Genomic DNA, 21358 nt, shown 5'->3' on the forward strand with positions numbered 1-21358 from the left:
GCTATGAGGTAGGGACTGTTATTCTCCCTTTAAGACAGAGAAACTGAAAGGTTAAGTTAACTTGTGCATGGTCACACAACTAAACTGTAATCCATAGAAAGTGCTTAGAATCTTCTCTGACACATTGTAGGTGCTCAATATGTGTTAGCAATAGCAATTATGATTATTTTTTAAATGATGGGGATTCGTAGTTTGGGCTAGATTTCCACCACGTTCTCCCTTTATATCACATGTCCCAGCTCTTGGTCCGGGGCTGTTGGATTTTAAGGTACCCACTGTGGTCTAACACGGCTTCTCCTTTTGCAGAGGAAAATACTTGGGTTTAATGATTTTCCCTGAGATCTAGATATGGGAGGTGGTCTTGATCACATCTGACTGTATAAACCACAATGTTCCTAGACACCACGTGAAGCTTCAGTGCCGGCAGGTGGCCTCCCAGTGGCTGGAGGTTAGCTATGGTGGCTGCCACCTTAAAGAGAGCAGAGCATTCTAAAACGGGTGATGACTCCCAGGTGTTTTAAGTCCCTTTTTTTCTGATTTTTTCCCCCCATTTGCTTGGAGCCTCTGCCATTATCCTCAGTCACAGATAGTGCAAGGAAGGTAATTGGGTGACCTCTTGAAGGACAGATATAATCTAGGTGCCCCTTACTTTCCAGAAGGATAAATGGAGACCTTATTGAGAACAGTCACACAATGCCTGACTCAAGGGTGTGACTGCGACATTATCTATAACCCTGGTGTCCCGCCTGGGGCCACTATGACTGTCCCGCAGACAGGACGTCAGACCTGAACCCGAGCCACATCAGGGCATCGCTCATTGACCCAGTGAGGAGGCGACGTGGACTCTCCTATCTGGTCTCACATCAGCAGAGTGTACTGTGAATGGCTTCAGTACTGGGATCTAGGTCATGCCAGTATTTCACTAAGGTAAAAGCTTTAAAACTGCTTCTTGACCCGTTTCCCAGCAGCATGTTCTTCTGGGTGGCCCATCTCGGGGTCCACTGCGCTAGGATTCCTTGCTTAACTCTGCATCCCCCTTGGCAGTCTGGCAGTCATTTCTCCAGAGACGTTAAATGTGTTCAGTTCAGTTCAGCCTTCTTGGCTGTGGCATAGGAAGCACCTTGGTCTTCACCAGAGACGGCTCAGTGTAGACTGGAAAATGGGGGTGAGCCCAGGAACGTGGCCTACCTTTGCTTGAGAGCTGATGTTAGGATGTTCAAGACGGCTGCATCCAGTTTTGGAGCTGAAGTTCCCATCTCCATTCTGTTCCTCCCTCCACCCCCAAGGACATGTCCTTTAGAATCCCCCTCCCCAACTGCTGTTAGGTCTGTGGTTGCTGGGCCAGAATATGTAGCCCCATTTCTCTTGGGGCTTGCACCAGCCATTCACAGAAGCTGCATCAGTCAGGGTTATCCAGAGAAAGAGAACCAGTAGGGGATATATATTAAGAGATTTATTGCAGGGAATTGGCTTACGCCATTGTGGGGTCAGAAAGGACGAGTCAGAAATCCCAGAAATCTGCAGGAGGGGCAGCTGGAACTCTCAGGCATGAGCTCTGAGCCTCAGCTCTGCTCTTCAGGCCGTTCAGCTGAAGGAATCAGGGTTATCTAGGGCAATCTCCATTACTCAGGGCTACCTGATTATGGACTTGAATCACATCCACAAAATACCTTCAGGGCAAAATCATGAGTTAGTGTTTGAACAGAAATGACAGATAACCAAACCAAGTTAACGTTTCAAACTGACCACCGCAGAAGCATTTACATATTAACTCTATATAACATGATATTCTTGTTGTGCTGCACCTACTATAGTTTCCGTGCCATCATTTTTGGAGCCTTCGGCAGTTTTTGTTGTCATTGTTTACTACAAGAGGTCTCTCTTCTTCCAGCTAAGCAATTATTTTGTTTCTCTAACAGTCACAACTCTCTGTCTGCCCCTTCCTTCCCTTTCCTTCAGCACAGCTCCTTAGGCCCCCTGGGGAAGGGGAGAACGAGAAGGAAACAACCCAATAGGGAGGGTCTCTGTCCAAGAGGCAGGAAAGGGCACAACCCCTGCTTCGCCTCCCTGCTTTCCCTTTGCATTCTTTTTTTTTTTTAAATTAATTAATTTATTTTTGTTACAGATGTTTCTCCTTTTCCCCCCACTGATTCCCCCCTCTCCTCCCTCCCCGCCCTGTCCCCAGCTTTGTTGTCCATGTCCATTGTTCATGCACACATGCATATAAGTTCTGTGGTTTATCTCTCCCCCACCACCTCCTCTTCTGGGGATTGTCAGTCTGTACCCCACTTCCACGTCTCTGGGACTATCCCATTCCTCAGACTGTTATGTTCATTATATTCCACAAATAAGTGAGATCATATGATACTTGTCTTTCTCTGTTTGGCTTGTTTCGCTTAGGATAATACTTTCTAGGTCCCTCCATGTCGTCTCAAAGGATAAGAGATCTTTCTTTCTTACAGCTGTGTAGTACTCCATTGTGTTTATGTACCACAGCTTTTTTATCCATTCGTCTACTGATGGACATTTGGGCTGTTTCCAGATCTTAGCTATTGTAAATAGTGCTGCTATGAACATGGGGGTACATATATTCTTTCTGATTGGCGTTTCAGGCTTCTTAGGGTATAGTCCTAGAAGTGGAATCACTGGGTCAAATGGCAGTTCAATTTTTAATTTTTTGAGGTAATACCATATTGTTTTCCATAGTGGCTGCACCAGTCTGCATTCCCACCAGCAGTGTACTAGAGTCCCCTTTTCTGCACACCCTCCCCAACACTTGTTTGATGATTTGTTGATGGCAGCCATTCTGACAGGTGTGAGGTGATACCTCATTGTTGTTTTAATTTGCATCTCTCTGATGATTAGTGATGTTGAGCATTTCTTCATATGTCTCTTGTCCATTTGTATGTCCAGTTTGGAGAGGTGTCTATTCAGCTCCTCTGCCCATTTTTTAATTGGGTTTTTTGTCTTCCTTTTGTTGAGTTGTATGAGCACTCTATATATATTGGAAATTAACCCCTTATCTGATATATCATTGGCAGTTATGCTCTCCCATACAGTGGGTTGCCTTTCCATTATGATGATTGTATCTTTTGCTGTGCAGAAGCTTTTGAGTTTGATGTAGTCCCATGTGTTCATTTTCTCCTTTGTTTCTGTTGCCTTAGGTGATGTATCAGTCCTTTTCACTCTTAAAAGCCCGGCTTTGTGTTGCATAGTTTTGGAGTCTAGCGGACATAGTTTGGATCTGCACTGTCCCTTGCTAAAACAAAGTAACCCAACCTCTCAGAGCCCCAGTGTCTTCAGTTGTCAGATGTGAAGATTCAGAGTCTATGAAACGTACACTTAGTAAGTGATCAGGAAGAACCTTCATGGCTGTTATCTCCCAGTGTTTGTTCCTATTAGTAGGGGGCCGAGAGGGGCTCTTTCTACCCAACGTGGCTGATTTCTTGATTGTGGTAGCGGGGTCGTGGAGTGGAAAGCGCTGTAGAGTGAGAAATGAGGTCTTTGGTTCTATTGTCAACCCTGCTTTCTACCAGCTTTGTGCCTCTGACAGGTTCTTGAGCTTCTTAGCCTTAATTTCCTTGTCTGTAAAATGGAATATAGATTATCAGTCTTGGTGAAGAGGAACTCTCTGTAAAGAGAATTCTAGGAACCTATTTGGAGCCAAGTGTTTGTAAAATTCAGTTTGTGCCCTTGACTAGGATTGGCAGATTAGATGTAATTTAAAAGAAAAATAAAATAATCCTCCCCAGTGAGGGATTTCCCAGAAGCACATTTGGAAGGCAAAAATAGATTGAGGATCATGGCAAGTCATAGTAATGATGCCAACATTTCTTTTTTTTTTTCTGAAAAACATCCTTTACATGGCAAATGCACTTTAACATCGTGCTAACATTGGAAGACGAGAAGGGTACGTTTAGGCGTCTGGAGAGATCGTTTGGTGAGGCCCTGTGTGGCCTGGACTCCACACTGAAAAACTCTGTGTTGTAAAGCAGCTCACGCTTCATTAATTTGTTATGCTGTGGGGACTGAGTCTGTCTTTCAGATGGAGGGAGATACTCTGCTTCTCTCTGATTATACACAGACTGTCGTTTTTGTAACATTTCCATGGGAGATTAGAGTGTTGCTTTTGTGCTGGCTCACATTCAACTTTGTGTATGTTGATAGTCGGAGGGCAGCATCTCAGGACTTTCCTCTCGGACATGTGGAAACATGTAGGCTGTTAAGAACAGAGAGCAGTTTCAATCCTTTAGTTCTTTGTATTTCAGCAAAAATAAAAATTAGAAGCAGAGGACGATCATCATGAATGTTTTGAGAGAAATTGTTGAATATGTCTTAAGTCTTATTTTTGAAGAAAGTGTTCTGGTTGTGGATACAAAATAAAAACACCCAAGAGTTTCTAAATGGCTGCATGGAATTGTGTCCTGAATGCACGATAGGCAGGTGCCCTCAGCACATGGCTCATGATTACGGAGCTTTGCAAATTATGACTGTAGGTTCATGGTCATGGAAGTTATTATTTATTTAAAACAAACTTTGAAAAAACATTGAGTCATGGTATATGGTTAATAAAAAACATGTTTCAGATCACGTTTCCCATCACGTGGCTTTGGAGGAAATAGGCAGGCACAGCCCTCCCAGGAACTGGGTCGGGAGAACCTGTGACTTTCCTCTCAGAATGTAGTAGGGTTCACTCCTCATTTGGGAGGTAAATATTTCAGTACGGTTCCAGTGCTTTATGTGTTTGTTTTTGCTGGACTTTGTGCACAAAATACATCAAAATGTCATCTCCTTAGAGTTTTTCTGTGTGGGCACTATTACAATGTCTAGAGCCAACCCACCTAGATCCTACTTATACATAGATAGACCTGAATTACAGAGAAATACCTGCCCTACTTTACCATGTGTCTTTTCCCCTCTAGAATTGAACTAGCAAATACTTGGCATGGCAGATGTTTCCGAAATGTTAGTGTGTTTTTCTTTGCTTTATTTGTTTTCTTTGTTTTGCTCTTTCTATTTTCCTAAGTAGACAACTCCAAAAAGAGATTTGTCTGGGGAATGTAAAGTACAGCATAGGGAATATAGTCAATAATATTGTAATAACTATGTATGGCGCCTGGTGGGTACTAGACTTATTTGAGGAAAGGGTCACTTTCTAAATTATATAAATGTCTAACCACTGTGCTACACACCTGAAACTAATATAAAATAATATTGAATGTCAAGTGTAATTGACAAATAAAAATAATTTTTCAAATAAATTTTATTCATGTCTGCTAACAAAGAAGACACTGTAATAAATATTATTCTTAGTATATTAAAAAGTAAAGATTTGTCTATGTGCAGGAGTCAGGAAAAAGGAAAAGAAATAGTAGAAATTGGGTGCAGGGCAGGACAAAAGAGGGAGAGGAGCTAATTCTTACTGTGCAAGCGCTGAACTTTTACCAATGTCAAAGTCATGTAAATGTGTGAAGGTGGGTGTGTGAGTTAGAGCAGCTCCATGGAGCTGTAACCTGAATAGCAGGTACTCACCCCACTGATAACTGAAGCTCCAAATGGACCACAGCTGAGCTGTAGGGTGAGTGTGTGTGTGTGTGTGTGTGTGTGTGTGATTCCTAGAACAGATTTTCCTCTGAGGTCTCAGTAGGCTTTTCTGTATCATTGGGGAGCTATGGCTCCTCTTATTTCACAAGGCTTACTTCTTTTTTTTTTAGATGTGCAAGAAGATGACTCCATCCGTGACTTGGCTTTGCTCTCTCCTTCCTGGCGTTTCTTGTTCCGCCCCTCCCCCAGGGCAAGGGGAGAATACTCTTGCCTGTTTTTCAAGCACTCCTGCACAGTTTACAAGGACTGTTAGGAATTTAAATAATATTTGTGTCTATGACCTAGAGTAGTGAACCTCAAGAGGGCTTTGGAATCTTGGGGGGAGGTGCAGGGAAATTTTAATGCAGCTTTTTGGACCCTGCATTCCTACTTCACCCTAAATTCTGCATTTCAGCATGCTTCTGTCTGTGATATGCTGGTCCAAGGATCACACACTGGGAAGCACTGGGTTTGAAATGTCTTTTTGATATTGATTTGTGTTCTGAGATCAGACCAAAAAGCAGATGGATGGAAATGATCAGTTCATCCTTCCTTAGGGTCATATTGGAGGAGACTAGAGCAATGCTGTCCAATAGAAATAAAACATAAACCATATAGGTAAAACTTAAATCTTCTAGTAGTAAATTTAAATGGTAAAGGAAACAAATGAAATTAATTTTAATGGCATAGGTTATTTAACCTAATCTATCCAAAATATCATTTAATATGTAATCAGTGAAAACATTGAGATTTTTTGTAAACATTTTTCTTGACTGTAAGACACTACAAAGTCTGGTATGTGTTTTACATGTACAACACGGGTCTGTTTAACTGGCAGCGTTTCACATGCTCAGTGGGGGCATGTAGCTAGTGACCGCTGTATTGGATAGCTGTAGGGCAGGGCGGACCCCGGGCACTCATTCCGGTTCCTCCACTGCCCCTGAAGAGAACCTCGGAATCCTTCTCAGCTAGAACAGTAAGCAGGCACTGCCAATTAATTAGACTTCAAGATCCATTCATTTATTTATTTTTTTATTATTATTATTTTTTTATCCTCACCCGAGGACATTTTTCCATTTTTTGTTCAGATAGAACGGGAGGGAAAGAGAGGAAGAGAGAGAGAGAGAAACATTGACGTGAAAGGGACACATCGAGTGGCTGCCCCCCACATGACCAACCAGGTCCGGGGACAAACTGCAACCGAAGTACGTGCCCTTAGCGGGTCTCTCTGGACCGCAGGCCGATGCTCTGACCGGCCAGGGCCCATTCATTTATTAAACACATACTTACTGAGTGTCTTCTTGTACCCAACACTGTTCTAGGTGCTTGGGATATGAACAAAGCAGATGAAGACCCCGGTCTCTGAAGGAGCTTACATTCTAGTGGGATGTGGTGGACAATGAGCATAATAAATAAGCAAATGACATGGCAGTTTGGAAGGTGACTCTGCTATACTACACCATAGAAATTAGAACATGGAAAGCAGGTTTGGGGGGAATCAAGAATGCTAGAGTAGGGGCTGCTGGGTAGTGGGATTGTAATTATAAATAGGCCCCTTTGAGAAGGTAACATGTGATTAGACTTGAAGGAAGTGAGGTGAAACTCCAGATTAGACTTAATCACCACCCGTGATGTCGCGTGGCCTGTATTCTCATGGGGACTATTCGTGGGGGAGCATTCTTTTAGGGTTGGGTCAAAAATAGGGAGGAGAGGGATGGGACTAGGTGAGGCCTCATAACATGGCCCTGTGCTCAGCAAAGCCCCTCTCCTCCCTGAAGACGAAGCAGCGTGGGGAAGCTGAGCCAGGCCCCGGGCGCGTGCCAGCCTCTGAGTCAGCTGACGAGCTGAGATAAGTGCGAAAACCGAGAACCTCAGTTCCAGGAAAGCGGCGACTGCACCCACGAGCCAGGATTGGTTCGCTGTCCTTGGGCTTGGAGCTCTGTTTTGCTGCTTCAGTGGATCTGCTTAGGACTCGAAGAGTTAACACTGAAATACAGGTGTGGAAACAAAAAGGCTGGTTGCCTCTTTCGCCTTTTTTTTTTTTTTTTTGCTTTCGCTTTTTTCTTGCTCTTTTGGACAAGGTTGTTGAATGTGATCCAGAAAAAATAATAAACTTGGCCCTCGTTGCCTAGCTGTAAGTTCTTGTAATAAAACTTCCAGCACTGGCAGATAGAGTAATGTTCTGCTCTCTAAAAAACTCTGGTAGCAAAACTAGAATTAAAATGCGAACGTGGAGCACGGTTGAGGGAGGAGGCGCGCAGGAGAGGCGGGGCTCAGTGTGGCCCGCAGCCGGGGGTTAGCTGCACAGCGCGCGCCGCGCTCTTGCCCCTTCCACAGATGCTCCGAGTCGGGATTTTTGGAGCCCAGCGCTCTGTTCGTTCCCACAGGAAGATGTTTGTCATGTCAGGGAATGTCAGGATTGGGTTTTAATTAGCAGGCAGGAGAAAAGTTCAGTGGATTCTGGGGGAGGACACGGCACTACTAAATGATTTAATGATTAGTTTTTAGGTGGAGTTATTGGGTGGAAAGTCATATCATGAGCTTTAGAGCCTGGATGAAGGATCATTTCCTGGGCAGTGAGGGAAGTAGGGTTACGGGAATGAAGAAAATATGGCACATCCTTTCCTGGAACAGCATTGAGCTTTCATTCAATACGAAATTATCAGGCCCCTACTTTGTGCCAAGTACCGTGCCAGGCCCAGGAGACCCAAAGTGGGCAAGGTGCTTTCTTGGCCCTCAAGGTGTTCTTTGTCAATTGAGGGCAGCAGGTTTGCTGGTAAACAGTGCAGTTCATGTGCGGTATGTTCAAGGCACAGTGGGTAGCTCCCTCCTGAGGAGCGGCAGGGAGCCGGGGTGGTTTCATGAAAAGGTGATACCTGTGGAAGGACAAGGAGCAATTACCAAGCGTGCAAGGCGGGGAGTAGTGGTCCAGGCAGGAAACAGGCTATAAAAAGACCTGGGAGCCCAAACAACATGATGTGTTCTGCCACTGTGCGTGCTTCCTGGCAGGTCCTGGGTACGAGGGGGAGCGGTGGGAAGTGGGCAGAGTCCTTCCCTGGTCATGTGCTAGTTAGGATGCTTAGATGCCATCCTGCATCATCATGAGTTTACTCTTTAGAGAGGTCTCCCAGGTGACAGTTTGAGAGGGATGGAGGGAGTCAGAATTGGCAACTTGAAGAGTAGGAAGTTACTGGGACAGTTTGGTTGAGATGTAAGGGCCAGAAATGGGGTAGCAGCAGAGCAAGGACCTACAAATAAGGTAGAGGATAGTGGATAGAATAAACAGCCCTGGAAATTCTTGCTCTTAATATTTTTAAAAAACAGTTTCATACTCACTTATTAGTTATTTTTCTTGCAACTGCGATTGTAACCCTTCCTCATTAGAAAAGTATTATTTTCCCTCTTTCTGTTTTTTTGCTAATTTCTTTACATCTGTACTTCTAACATAAACTTTAACCTAAGCCAGATTCGAATAAGGGTACCATGAAGATTAGGCAGGACAAGAGCTTTGACTGGAAGAGTAATGACATTGATACGACGTCTTTATTTCAGGAGGGCTCTTGATAGGTTCTAGCACGATGCTCTTGCAGACAGGAGGACAGTTTGTGGGGTCACTCTGTAGTCAGCGGACAACCGGGGACCCCAGCAAGTACTGTTTAATGTGCTTGGGTCACTGTGGGAGGAGTGTATCCATTAGGTCCCAGAACTGAGCCTGATCTTGTTCAGCTTCTCAGAGATTTAGATGATTGTGTAGAAGGTATTCATACGACATATAGAGATATCTACAACTAACAGAATAAAGATTTTTATGTGGTCTCTTAAGACTTGAAATATGGATCTCAAGAATAAATATAAGCTTTTGCTTTTATATTGAAAAAATCAATGGTGTAAGGGAAGGATGTGAAGAGTGTCAGTCTAATAAAATAAAGACCAAAGGATGTAGGTACCATCATCACCAGCACCCGCCCTGGTGTGAGCTGCCACTCTTCCTGCCCTGGGTAGTTCCAGAAGTCGAGTGCTGGTTTCCTGCTCCTTGTCTCTGTTCAGCGTAGATGGGACATGGCAACCAGAGTGATCTTGTTAAAACATGTTAGGTGTTTTGATGAACTCTCAATGGTGACCCCTCTGACCTGCACTAAGTACCCTAGTCCTTAACAGTGGTCTGCTAGAGGACCAGGAAGAGCTGAGGTCCCAATCTGAAGGCTGCTGGGCAGGAGAATTCTCTCTCACTGTGGGGCAAGGGCCAGCCTTTTGTTCTGTTCTGTACTTGAGGTGATTGGATGGGGCCCACACCTTACGAAGGGCTATCTTTTTTATTTACCAATTTAAATGTTATCTCATCAAAAACACCCTCACAGGAGTGCTGAGAAGAGTGTTTGACCGAATAGCTGGGCACCCTGTGGCCCGGTCAAGTGGACATGTAAAATTAACCCTCACAGTACATTTGTCCGACCACACCCAACCCTGAGTCTTGTCCTGGGCCCCACATTTCAGACTCTGCTGGTGGAGGTCTGACATCCACAGTGTCTGGGAGTAGTTGAGACTAGCTACAGTGCCCTGAAGAAGTGAAGTCGTGAGCAGGGTCGAGTGACATCTTCAAACATTTGAAGGCATGTCTCATGGAGGAAAGAGGAAGGAATTCTTTGGTCTGGGAGACATAGCTCAGACAAGTGGATGGAAGGCAAATCCTACAGACAGTAAGTAAGAACAGAATCTCCTGCCTTAGGAGCTAGCAAGGTCTTCTTTCTGGAAGGGTACAAGCAGAAACCATCTGTGACCCAGAGTCAGAAGTCTCCTGTTCTGATGTTGCCCTGGTGCTGTTCTCTGACTTTGAGTGAGCCATTAGCTTCTCTGAGATGTTCTCCTCTCTGCCACGGGGATCCCCTCAGGTCTTCCTGAGGATCAGGTGGGAGGACCAATGCCTTCTAACACGCAGTGGGGGTCGGCGTCCAGCTTTGTCAGAGCCAGGAGGACTGGCGGTCAGCAGGAGCTGACTAACCCCTTGCTGCACAGAAATTTCCACTGACCTGCAGTCGGGGACACTTCTGCTCCTGGCAGCTTTCCTCTCTTAACTGGAACACGCCTGAGGAGTGGCAGTTAACTCCTTTTCCAGATCCCTTTGCCCGGAACGTATGATCCTCGTGCTGCTGGCCCAGGAGAAGGCAGAGGAGCAGGGCTGATGGAGGGACCAGCCCCTTCTCCGCTGCATCATGCTATCACTTTTCATTTACTCCAGGGTACATTCCAAAGCTGCTCCCTATTTCTTCTCTTATTAACACAGCTCATGTTCTTGCCTCTGGAATGTTCCAGGGTGATGTATCCCACCTTCCACTCTGAAGAAATATACTCCATGTATAATGTATTTAAAGCCCAAGGGTCTTATTTTTATGGCTATAACATGAATGAGAACAAAAGGAACAGAACAGCCAGGGATACTCGTCTGAACACTCCAAACTGCACTGGCAGTAGGACAGAGGCCTCCGACTGTTGTGGGTTTTTTCGGTGACAGGCCTAATAAAAATGACTTTTTAACACAAGTGCTTTTCAGTAAAAAGAAGATTTTACTACAGTGCTTAAGTCAGAAAATCAGATAAACATTGTTTGAAGTTAAGTGTTGATGAGTAGCTAAGCCTCAGGGTATTTATATGTAGGTTGTCATGGCTGTTGTTAGGCAGGTAAAGGGATCAGGGGGTTTTCTTTGCAGTATCGAAACAAAGCCGTAGCTAAGCGGTGCCCACTGGATTTGTTTATAACTGGCATTGGGACATTTAGCAAATGTCAGTACCTCACTTGGTAGCTCTGTGTGATGCTTCATATATAGTAGGTGTTCAATAAATGACAACTACTGTTAGTGGTCATAGTCTGTGGTCAGGTTATTAACAATTCGTTCTGGGCTTCCCAAGTCAATACAAACCAGAAAGGTTCTCTTATTCTTTTTTTAAAATTAATTAATTAATTAATTTCTTAAATTTTATTTTTGTTACAGATGTTTCTCTTTTTTTACCCCATTGACACCCTCCTCCCCATCCCCCCCCACCCCCGGCTTTGTTGTCCATGTCCATTGGTTATGCGTACATGCATATAAGTTCTGTGGTTTATCTCTTCCCACCCCCCACCACCCCCTCTTCTGAGGGTTGTCAGTCTGTACTCTACTTCCGTGTTTCTGGGTCTACCCTATTCCTCAGACTGTTGTATTCATTATATTCCATATGTAAGTGAGATCATGTGGTATTTGTCTTTTTCTGCTTGGCTTGTTTCACTTAGGATAATACTGTCCAGGTCTCTCCATGTCGTCTCAAAGGATAAGAGATCTTTCTTTCTTACAGCTGTGTAGTACTCCATTGTGTATACGTACCACTGCTTTTTTATCCATTCGTCTACTGATGGACAGTTGGGCTGTTTCTAGATCGTAGTTATTGTAAATAGTGCTGCTATGAACATGGGGGTACATATATCCTTTCTGATTGGTGTTTCAGGCTTCTTAGGGTATATTCCTAGAAATGGGATCACTGGGTCAAATGGCAGTTCAATTTTTAATTTTTTGAGGTAACACCATAGTGTTTTCCACAGTGGCTGCACCAGTCTGCATTCCCACCAGCAGTGTACTAGAGTCCCCTTTTCTCCACACCCTCGCCAACACTTGTTTGATGATTTGTTGATGGTGGCCATTCTGACAGGTGTGAAGTGGTTCTCTTATTCTTTATTAATTACTAAACAGCCCAGTTTATAGAAGAGGGGATCCAGTTTGCAGATCCGGCAGATAATGTGAGTGGTAGTAACGTTCAGTCAGTCAGAAGTATAGACCAGGGTTTCTGAGTCACGGTGCTGTGGACATTTGGATAATTCTTCGCTGAGGGAGCTGCCCCGTGTATTACTGTACGATGTTTAGCAGCGCCTCTGATCTCTGTGTTCTAGCTGGCAGTAGCTCCTCTCTCCCAGTTGTGACAATAAAAAAATGTTTCCAGACATTGCCAGAAGTCCTCTGGGGGACAAAATCACCTCTGGTTAAGGACCACTGGTGTAGGAAGCTTCGAGGTACCCACACTGGGCCTGACCTATAACAGTGGTTTTCAGATTATGGATGCCTCAGTACCCATTGAGACAGGACTTCTCAATTGTTGATGAACATTGGAATCACGAGGGAGCTTTAAAATATTCTGATGCCTGAGTCCCACTCCAAAGATTCTCATTGACCTGGGGTGTGGCCTGGGCCTCCGGATATTTAGAAGCTCTTGGGTGCTTCTAGCTTTCAGCCAAGAGGGAGAGCACAGCATTAGTAGGTCATGGAGTCAATTTGGTGAAGTATTTCTTTGCTAGCATTAAAAAAAAATATGTATATATGATCAAATAGAAAGTATTAATGCCTAGCACAGTACCTAAGTACTACTTTGTATGTGTGTGTGTGTTGAGGTGGAAAACTCTGCTCTAAGCTATAGAACACTAAGCAAGAATCCTTGCCCTCAACCTGCTTTTAGTCTGGCTATTTATAGCCTCTTTAGAACCTGCTTGCTTTTCATTCGAGATAAATAGTTAATCTGGAATTTAATATAAGACATTTATAGTTTTATGACTTGGGAATCTATGAATCTTTTTGCTCACATTTTGAGTTTTCACCCTCTGATAAAATCAGTCATTTTATAAATGCTAGCCAGCAAAGATGACATGTCTAGTTTCATCAGTAACTAACTTTGATTATAGTATAGCAACAAGATGATACTTTTACTCCTTTGTATGAATTAATTAGATAGACCATCATTTGCTAGGTCAACAGTGGTCTAATACATTCAGCAAGAGTGTGGAACTTGCATAAATCATCCCGCAAGTTTTATTAGGCTGAATCCAACAGCCTCTTGACTTCATTATCTGTGGGGAGTTGGGGGTCTTACAAAATAAACTGTAATGCACATTCATCTTGCTGCCGGGAAGTAGTGTGATGGAGCTAACACCGGCAGTCTCTGGCCATTCTTCTTCTCTCAGCGCTCGGGAACATAAACCGAAGGGACTCCGCTATGCCCCGTGGTGGTGATGCTGCAGCAGTGGAACACTTGGAAACCTAGCTCACCTGCTGGCAGGGCTTTGAGATTGCTTGCCCTGATCCTGAAGCCCGTTAAAAGCCCATGACAACACTCACCAAGACTTCCTGCTTGACTCAAAGCACGTTACTTGAAAGACGGGCTTACAGTTTAGGTATCTGGAAAATAGCAATGAGAATTCATATGATACAATGCACTCTGCAGTCTGTCATCACAGAGTTCTTTAAAAATTCAAAGGGACATGCTGCGTGGTTGGTAGCTTTGTCTTTAGCAGGAAGACGTAGCCTTGAGGTTATTTCTCAAATCAACTGCTGAAAAAGGGAAGAGGTTGGATTGACAAACATCCATCAGTTGTCTGGTTCAGCGCGCTCTGATTACGATTCAGCTCCAGGACGAGAGTCCTGGCCTAGGTCTGTCAGTGGACCACATTCACTATGCACTTTTCTTTCCTCTAGGTTTCTGAGGGTTCTGTGGTCCAGTTTTCATCAAGAAACTTCTCCTTGTCAGCAAAAACAGAAGAGAGGAGCTTCCCACATGGGAACGAACATCTGTTAAATTGGGCCCGAAAGGAGTACGGAGCAGTCACTTCATTCACTGAACTCAAGATAGCCCGAAACATTTATATTAAAGTGGGGGAAGGTAAATTTTATGTGGTTTCAATTAATGACTGATTTATGACAGTCAATTGTTTTCTTTTCTGAGACCAGGTGGTTAGGGTAAGGAATCATATAATTACGAACACTGGAGCTGGCAGGGACCTGCAGGATGACGGGGGCCTGTTCCTCCCACACCCCCTCCTTCCCGTCTTCCTTTTGAGCAGACAGGCCTGGTAATGGCCAAGTGAGAAATGGGGAGTAGCCTGGCCGAGACAGGAGGAGGAGGTTGTGGAGGATTTAGAAGACAGCCATATACAGAAGTCAGAAAAACTGAGTGGAGGGCAAGAAGCCGAGAGCGTGAGACGGGGGGTGATAAGGAGTGGTAGGGAGAAGGAGTTGGCAGAATGGGTCAACAGTTAGGGCTTCTCCTTACCTAGTATTTTGCAAACATTTGAAGCCGATGTCAGTTTATGATTTTGAGACATCAATTAAATTTTGGACAATAGCAGAGGAAAAGTGTGTGAATATATTTTTAACACTGAGGCCTTTTGCAAGGCTAAATTCTTAGAGAAAGGAACTAACTGTAAGGCCTTGATAAGAGATTGCCTATTTTCATTCCCTTGCCTTTGCGGAGGGATATAAATATTCAGTTGACTCAATTTTGGAAGTGTATTATTTTTTAATAACTTTTTTCATTATTATTTTTGGTTGAATATGTTTGGAACTCCCATAAATGACTAGAAATAACAACTCTTGTGAAAGGGCCCTTGTTATAGTCAGGTGATTGTGTGAACGCTGCCCTCAGGTCCGCAGCGTCCATCTGCTCTCTGCTGAATTTGCAGCAGTGGTCACCTCCTGCAGACAGCATGGCAGCACGGGTGCGTCACCGAGTGCTCGTGCCCAGCCCTTTTGGGCTCTGGGCTATCTGACAGACGCAGGAAAGGCAGACGCTGATGCTGGAGAGTGTGCTGTGTGCATCAGGTGCTCACCCGTGCACCCCGCTCAACCGCGCCAGGAACCCCAGGAGGAGACCGTTGTTCCCATCATTTTACAGCGGGTTTGGTGGAGGGCAAAGCTCACTCGCTCAGATCCATGTGACTAGCAAGTGGCAAAGCCAGAACTCACACCCAAGTTTCCTGACTCTTGACCCGAATGCTTGTTGCCTGATGCTATATTTGAGGTCTCAGCCAAATAAGTCCAACCTGAAAATGAAAGTGAGCCACCTGGATAGAAAGACTTGTTCAGCAGAGTAAAGAGGGGAGGAGTTTTAGATGAGAATTGGGATTGCAAAGTTGAAGGTTGTTGCTAAACTGTCGTGGTAGTCAGATAGCGAATAAAAGTCAAGTCCATTTGGAACAAAATAAAAAAAATCTCTTTTCACAAAGGCTCTAAGCCCTAGCCAGTGGTCTGCATTTCTGAAAAAGAATTCTAGCAGCATGAAAGAATGTTGATTACCCCCTTGGAATTTGTTAGAATAAGAAAATGTGCAATTGTAACATTTAGAACGTTGGGCTCTGTTCTCTCGGCGTGCACAGGCTTCTGCGCACGCCGGCACCTGCCCTTAGAGTAGGGGTTAAGGGACTTCTCCAAGGCCACACACTGGGTTGGGGAAGATCTTAAAGGACATGGTGTCCAGTCCAGTAAAAACTGGTTTACTTCTTGGTAGCACCTTTGGAGCCCCTGAAACTTGACTCCAGTCACCAGTTGGGTATACGTCATTGGCCCACACCATGGAGAGGAATATCGAAAGGAAACAAGAGTCCTGGGTTAGGTCTGTCAGCGGACCACAGGGATTTGACTACTGAGCAAACCTCAGCAGCTGGCTTCCCAGAAACTGACCTTTCTCCACCCTACAGCCCAGGGACCCCAGGCCTCCTCTTGCTTTATCCCTCGTAGTTCTCAAAATGTGGTCCCCGCCCCAGCAGCATTGCTATCCTTTGGGAATACCACTTTTGGGGCCCACCCCAGACCCATTGAATCAGAAACTCGAGGGTGGGGTCCAGTCACCTGTGCTTGAAGGAGCACTGTAGGTGATTCTGATGTTCACGATTATTTGAGAACTTCTGCTCTAACCTGCGTACCCTAAGTGGAAGAACTGGGGAGTTTGGGGTTCTTATCCCAGCTGGTCTCATTAGCTGTGAAGCTTCAAGCAACACTCTGATTTACCACTGGAGCCTCAGTTTCCGCAGCAGGAAAATGAGGAGTCTGCATCACCTCCCAGGCTGTCAGAGTATATATCATTCAAGGTCTCAAAGTCATTTGTCAGTCCTTTCCTGAAATACGAATACACATGTGATTTCCCCCTCCCCCTACCCCAAACGTGCCAGGTTTCTACCCGGGGATTCCCCTTTGTGGTTTCCTTTCTACTTGGCAGTTGCTGTAAGTTTTGATGCCAGGCATGCAGAAGGTCGTTTGGGGGGAAGAAACCACACACGCACACGCACACGCACACGCACACGCACACGCACGCATTCACAACAAAAACCGTATTCAACTTAGTGACAATGGCATCTGAGACTTGAGCCCTTAATGACAGCAACTTTTAAACAATTCAACCTTTATTAGTGGCTTAAGGGTCACCACATGAGAGTGCTTTGTTCTTTGTTTCAAATCTCACATCACCGCTTGTTAGTTCGGGAAACCTATACCATGGACCTACTATACCAGTACCCTTGTGAACTGACTCTTCAGGCTGGAGTTTCCAGGAGGGTCCTAGTCTCTTGAGTTCAAGACTGGCCTGTCCATGGCCCATCCATATACTTTCGGATTCTAAATGACGTTTCAGCCTTGCCACCCCAGTATCATTTTCCATCCTGTGATCTGGGGGAGGCATCCGCAGGGCTGCAGCTGCAGGGTGTGCATTCCTCATCTGCTCATCTGGCAGAATCCTCAGCAGATGTGGCGGGGAGGCTGCTCAAGCAGCCTGAGTTGGCGGAGTCCTGGCCTCTGCTCTCTGAGGGGGTAGTTAGGGAAGAACGCAGAGTGCAGACACCTGATGCTCACTTGGAACGAGCCTGCAAGTGGGGGCCTCATGAGCACCTTGGTCCCCTCTGTTCTAGGGATGGCACTAGGGGTGCCATGGTGCATGGAGCCCTGTTGCCACCCAACCTTGGGAGTGCCTCGGCTGATTCCTTACTCCTCAGTGAGGCTTGCACATGAATTTGAACCCTGACATCCCGTCCATTAAATGAAAAGGGCAGGAGTGTGTTTCATTAAAGTGCCAGGGCTCTGATTAATTACCCTTTCTGAAAAAAGTTTGCTACACCTAGAACTTCCTTGACGCTGGTCCCAGCTGTCACACTGCCAGCAGTTTCAAGTTCTGTTTAAACATTTAAACCGCTGAATGGAAATCCCATCAACCACAGTGCTGTGTAAAACGGCGTGTGCCGTTGGGGGAGTGTTCAGACTCTTGGTCCTTGCATCACTTTCCCTGGTGGAGGTGATGAGCAGCCCTCGCTCAGCGCGATGAGACAGTGTTTGTGAAAGCACCTTGTAAACTGCAGTACCATAGAAACATTAGTCATCTGTGTCACGATTGTGGGAAGGGATAAAAGTCTGCCCGCACTGCGTTCCCCAGACTCCTACCTCGGCTTTAAGAATATCGAGTGCTGTGAGGAATAAGTAAGAGGGGATGAGTAATTGTACATAGTGGGCCAGAGGGTTAATTAGGTAACTGCTTCTCCTATTAATTGAAATAGCAAATATCCAAAGAGGAACATACCCGGGGATAGGGTAGATAATTGGGTTCAGTGTGGAGTGTGCTGACTGTGAAGCATTTAGTGGATTTTCAGGTGGGAGGTGCTTGGTAGTTGGGTGATAAAACAGGTCTGCACCTCAGAAAAGGCTTCATGATCTAGGTAGGTACACGTGGAAGCTACAGATCATCTAAGTTGACTATGAGACAAAAAGATTGATGAGGGAAATGAAGTTCTTAGCCTTGGTTTTCTTTCAGGATCAACTGTGGAGTTTTTCACAAAGAAAGCTTCTTGGCTCCCCTAAATCCTGAGTCAGACTCGGGGATAGAGGATTCTGATGTGCACCCAGGACTGAGGACCACTGGTGTTTAGAGGATGAGCAGAGGAGGAGGAGCCAGTGAGAAAGACTGGAAGATAGGTCAGAGGACATGGATGAGGACCAAGAAGCATCACAGAGAACAGGAAAGGAGAGGATTTAGACCAAAAGAGGCTACTAGCGTGGATCACTAGGAGGTCACTGACGAGAGGGGAGGCATTTCAGGGCAGAGGTGGCAGAGATCTGAGGTCCCTCCTTAGCACTCATGGTTCTTGTGCGCTGCCCTTGTTCAGTGTCCCTGTCACCTTCTTTACTTTGAATCTCGTTACCATGGAGGTCAGTGGTTTGACAGATTTTTCTGTGCTTCCTTACTTTCAGATCAAGTGTTCCCTCCCACGTGCAACATAGGGAAGAATTTTCTCTCACTCAATTACCTTGCTGAGTACCTTCAGCCCAAAGCAGCAGAAGGGTGTGTGATGTCCAGCCAGCCCCAGGATAAGGAAGTGCATATCATTGAGTTAATCAGCCCCAACTCGAACCCCTACAGGTGAGTGAGTGAGTGAGTGTTCTGAACTGAGATGAGATGAAAATAAATATCTTTCCTGACTTGCGGCAGGAGAGGTGCAGCCCTCCCTGTGCAGGAGGGGGGAAGTCACGAGGCTTTGGGTGAGATTCGCAGAAGCTTTGAAGAAGGGAGTAAACCAGTGGTACATTTTATTTTCTGCATCCGTCTCTAGATCCTCTATGTTCCGGTTGCGTTCCTGAAGCCCATTCTGAACTTCTTGGTACTAATTAACAGGACACAGTCATTCTTGCTTCATCATTATTCCCTGCGAGGTGATAAGAAAATTATGAAATGTATCTTACCAACATAATTATTATTTGGCTAACAGTCTGTTTATAAAGTTCTATTCCTAGTGTCATCAGAGCACTTCTGCCCTCATAACTGCTTACTTCCAAGCCGTGTGTGTGTGTTGGGGTGGCCCGTCCTGGTAACACAGCAACTGCCATTAGATGTAATTTGCTTCTCCCTGTCCTTCTCCTTCTCCCACCGCAACTTCCTGAGCCAGGACCAGAAGTCTAACCCTCCCTATCAAGAATGAATAGGGAATTATCAATCAGTCAATCAATAAAATAAAATAAAAGGGGAAAAGTTCTTCCTCTTTAGCCTGCATTTCATGTGGACAAATGACTTAAAATGTAAATTTATATTGTAGAGGGATGTCAAAGTTAAAGTTCTAATCACATTTTGATTTCAAAAACGAATCACCTACAGGCAACCAATTGATGTGTCTCTCTCACATCAATGTATCTCTCTCTCTCTATGTGTCCCTCCCTCCCACTCTATCTGAAGATAAATTTTAAAATATCCTCGGTCCCTGGCCCATTTGGCTCAGCGGTTAGAGCGTCGGCCTATGGACCAGAGAGTCCCGGGTTCGGTTCCCACTAAGGATACGTACCTCGGTTGCAGTTTGTTCCCGGCCCCGGTTGGGGTCGTGCAGGTGGCAACCAGTTGATGTGTCTCTCTCACATCAATGTTTCTCTCTCTCTCTCTCTTCCTCCCTCTCTCCCTCCCGTTCTATCTGAGGATAACTGCAAAAATGTACTTGGGTAAAGATTAAAAAAAAAAAGAATCACCTACAGATCAGTTTGGGTAAGATTCCATTCTATCCCACATGATGAATTTTGTGAAAAATTAAAAGGGACTGAGAATAGAAGCAATCTGCCCTGGCCAGTTTGGCTCAGCGGTTAGAGCGTTGGCCTGCGGTCCAGAGAATAGAAGCAATCTGGCAGATGTGCTGAGATGTTAACCCTACGGCTTTAGAGCATTCATTTTATACTTTACAAGTGTGTAGCACTGACATGGAAATAAAGACTTTCCTTTAAATTCAGAATGACAGAGATGATATTATTTGGTAGAAATTTCCCTCTATACTGAATTCTTAAAAGTTTGTATTGTATTCATTAATTATTCAGTAATCCATTGGGTTGTCCATGTGTTTCCTTTAACTGTATACCCAGAAGTTTGGGAGAGTAAATACAGATATGATTCTGTAGCAAATGTGAATGGCCTAAGCAAATCTTATATAAGAAATTCTCATCTTTGCCTCTTATCTGAAGCTTTCTATGTTTTTACTGCCGCGCCCCCTTCTCCCTGCTACCTCTCCCCACCAGGCTGCTGCCACTCCTGGTTCTGAAGAATTTCCAACATACAGCATCTATGGAAAGTTACACATTGAAGCACTGGAGGTGTTGAAGGTTGAAAAAGCAACAATTGTGCTTTAAAAGTAAACTCTTCTGGTGTGTTCAAGTCCATTTCAAACAGTGGCTGCATGAAGTAACCGCCTTTTTTTTTTTTTCCAAAGAGGCGAAAAAGTTTAGTGGCTAATTATCAGCAGGCATATTTTTCTATTGTTATATAAGGCCGTTTTGTTATGTGTGCACTAACAATCTGTTTTGCACATGTCATTGGCCTGGGATCGGCTCCAGCTTTTTAATCAACTGGCCAGACACTGGAAACATGAAGACTTGGAAGAGGGGAGATAGTTGCAACTTCTGGCATATTTGGGTCCTAACTCGGCCTTTGTTTTCCATTCACAGTGCTTTCCAGGTGGATATAATAATTGACATAAGACCTTCTCGAAAGGATCCTGAGGTGGTCAAAAATCTCATCTTGATCTTAAAATGCAAAAAGTCTGTCAACTGGGTGATCAAATCGTTCGATGTTAAGGGAAACCTGAAAGTTATTGTAAGTTGGTTGAGCATTTCTTTGTTTTGATGACTGGCAATAATTTAAGCCGTGTTTATGTGTGTTGTTATTATGAAGTTTCTGCCTCTTTGGACTCTAAAACCCTCGCACTTTGTAAAATAACCTGCCACTTGCTTCCCCTGACAAGGGTGAATACAATGATGGTCAAAGTCATGGCCCCTGGAGTCAAGACAGACCCAGATTTGACTTCAGACTCTGCCATTTACACACGGTGACCTTGGGCAAGTCCCTTAACCTCTGTGGACCTCATTTGTCTCATTTCTGACATTCCTGAAATGTATTAGTGTACTTTCCAGCATAGAAAGTATAAAATAATGAACACAATTAAGCCTTTCATGATTGAGTCCTATAAGGCATACACTCTC

General features: G+C 44.7%; 1 protein-coding gene across 1 annotated transcript in view; it reads left to right on the top strand.

The window, feature by feature from the left end:
* Positions 1-21358, top strand: part of TGFBR3 (transforming growth factor beta receptor 3) — a 201661-nt gene that overhangs the window by 137129 nt on the left and 43174 nt on the right. The window contains exons 5-7 of the mRNA XM_036257051.1: positions 14072-14255; positions 18602-18770; positions 20825-20972. Coding sequence (XP_036112944.1) covers positions 14072-14255; positions 18602-18770; positions 20825-20972 — 501 coding nt within the window. The remainder of the gene's footprint in view (positions 1-14071; positions 14256-18601; positions 18771-20824; positions 20973-21358) is intronic.

Source organism: Molossus molossus, unplaced genomic scaffold (assembly GCF_014108415.1).
Source record: "Molossus molossus isolate mMolMol1 unplaced genomic scaffold, mMolMol1.p scaffold_m16_p_12, whole genome shotgun sequence".
Lineage (NCBI taxonomy): Eukaryota > Metazoa > Chordata > Mammalia > Chiroptera > Molossidae > Molossus > Molossus molossus.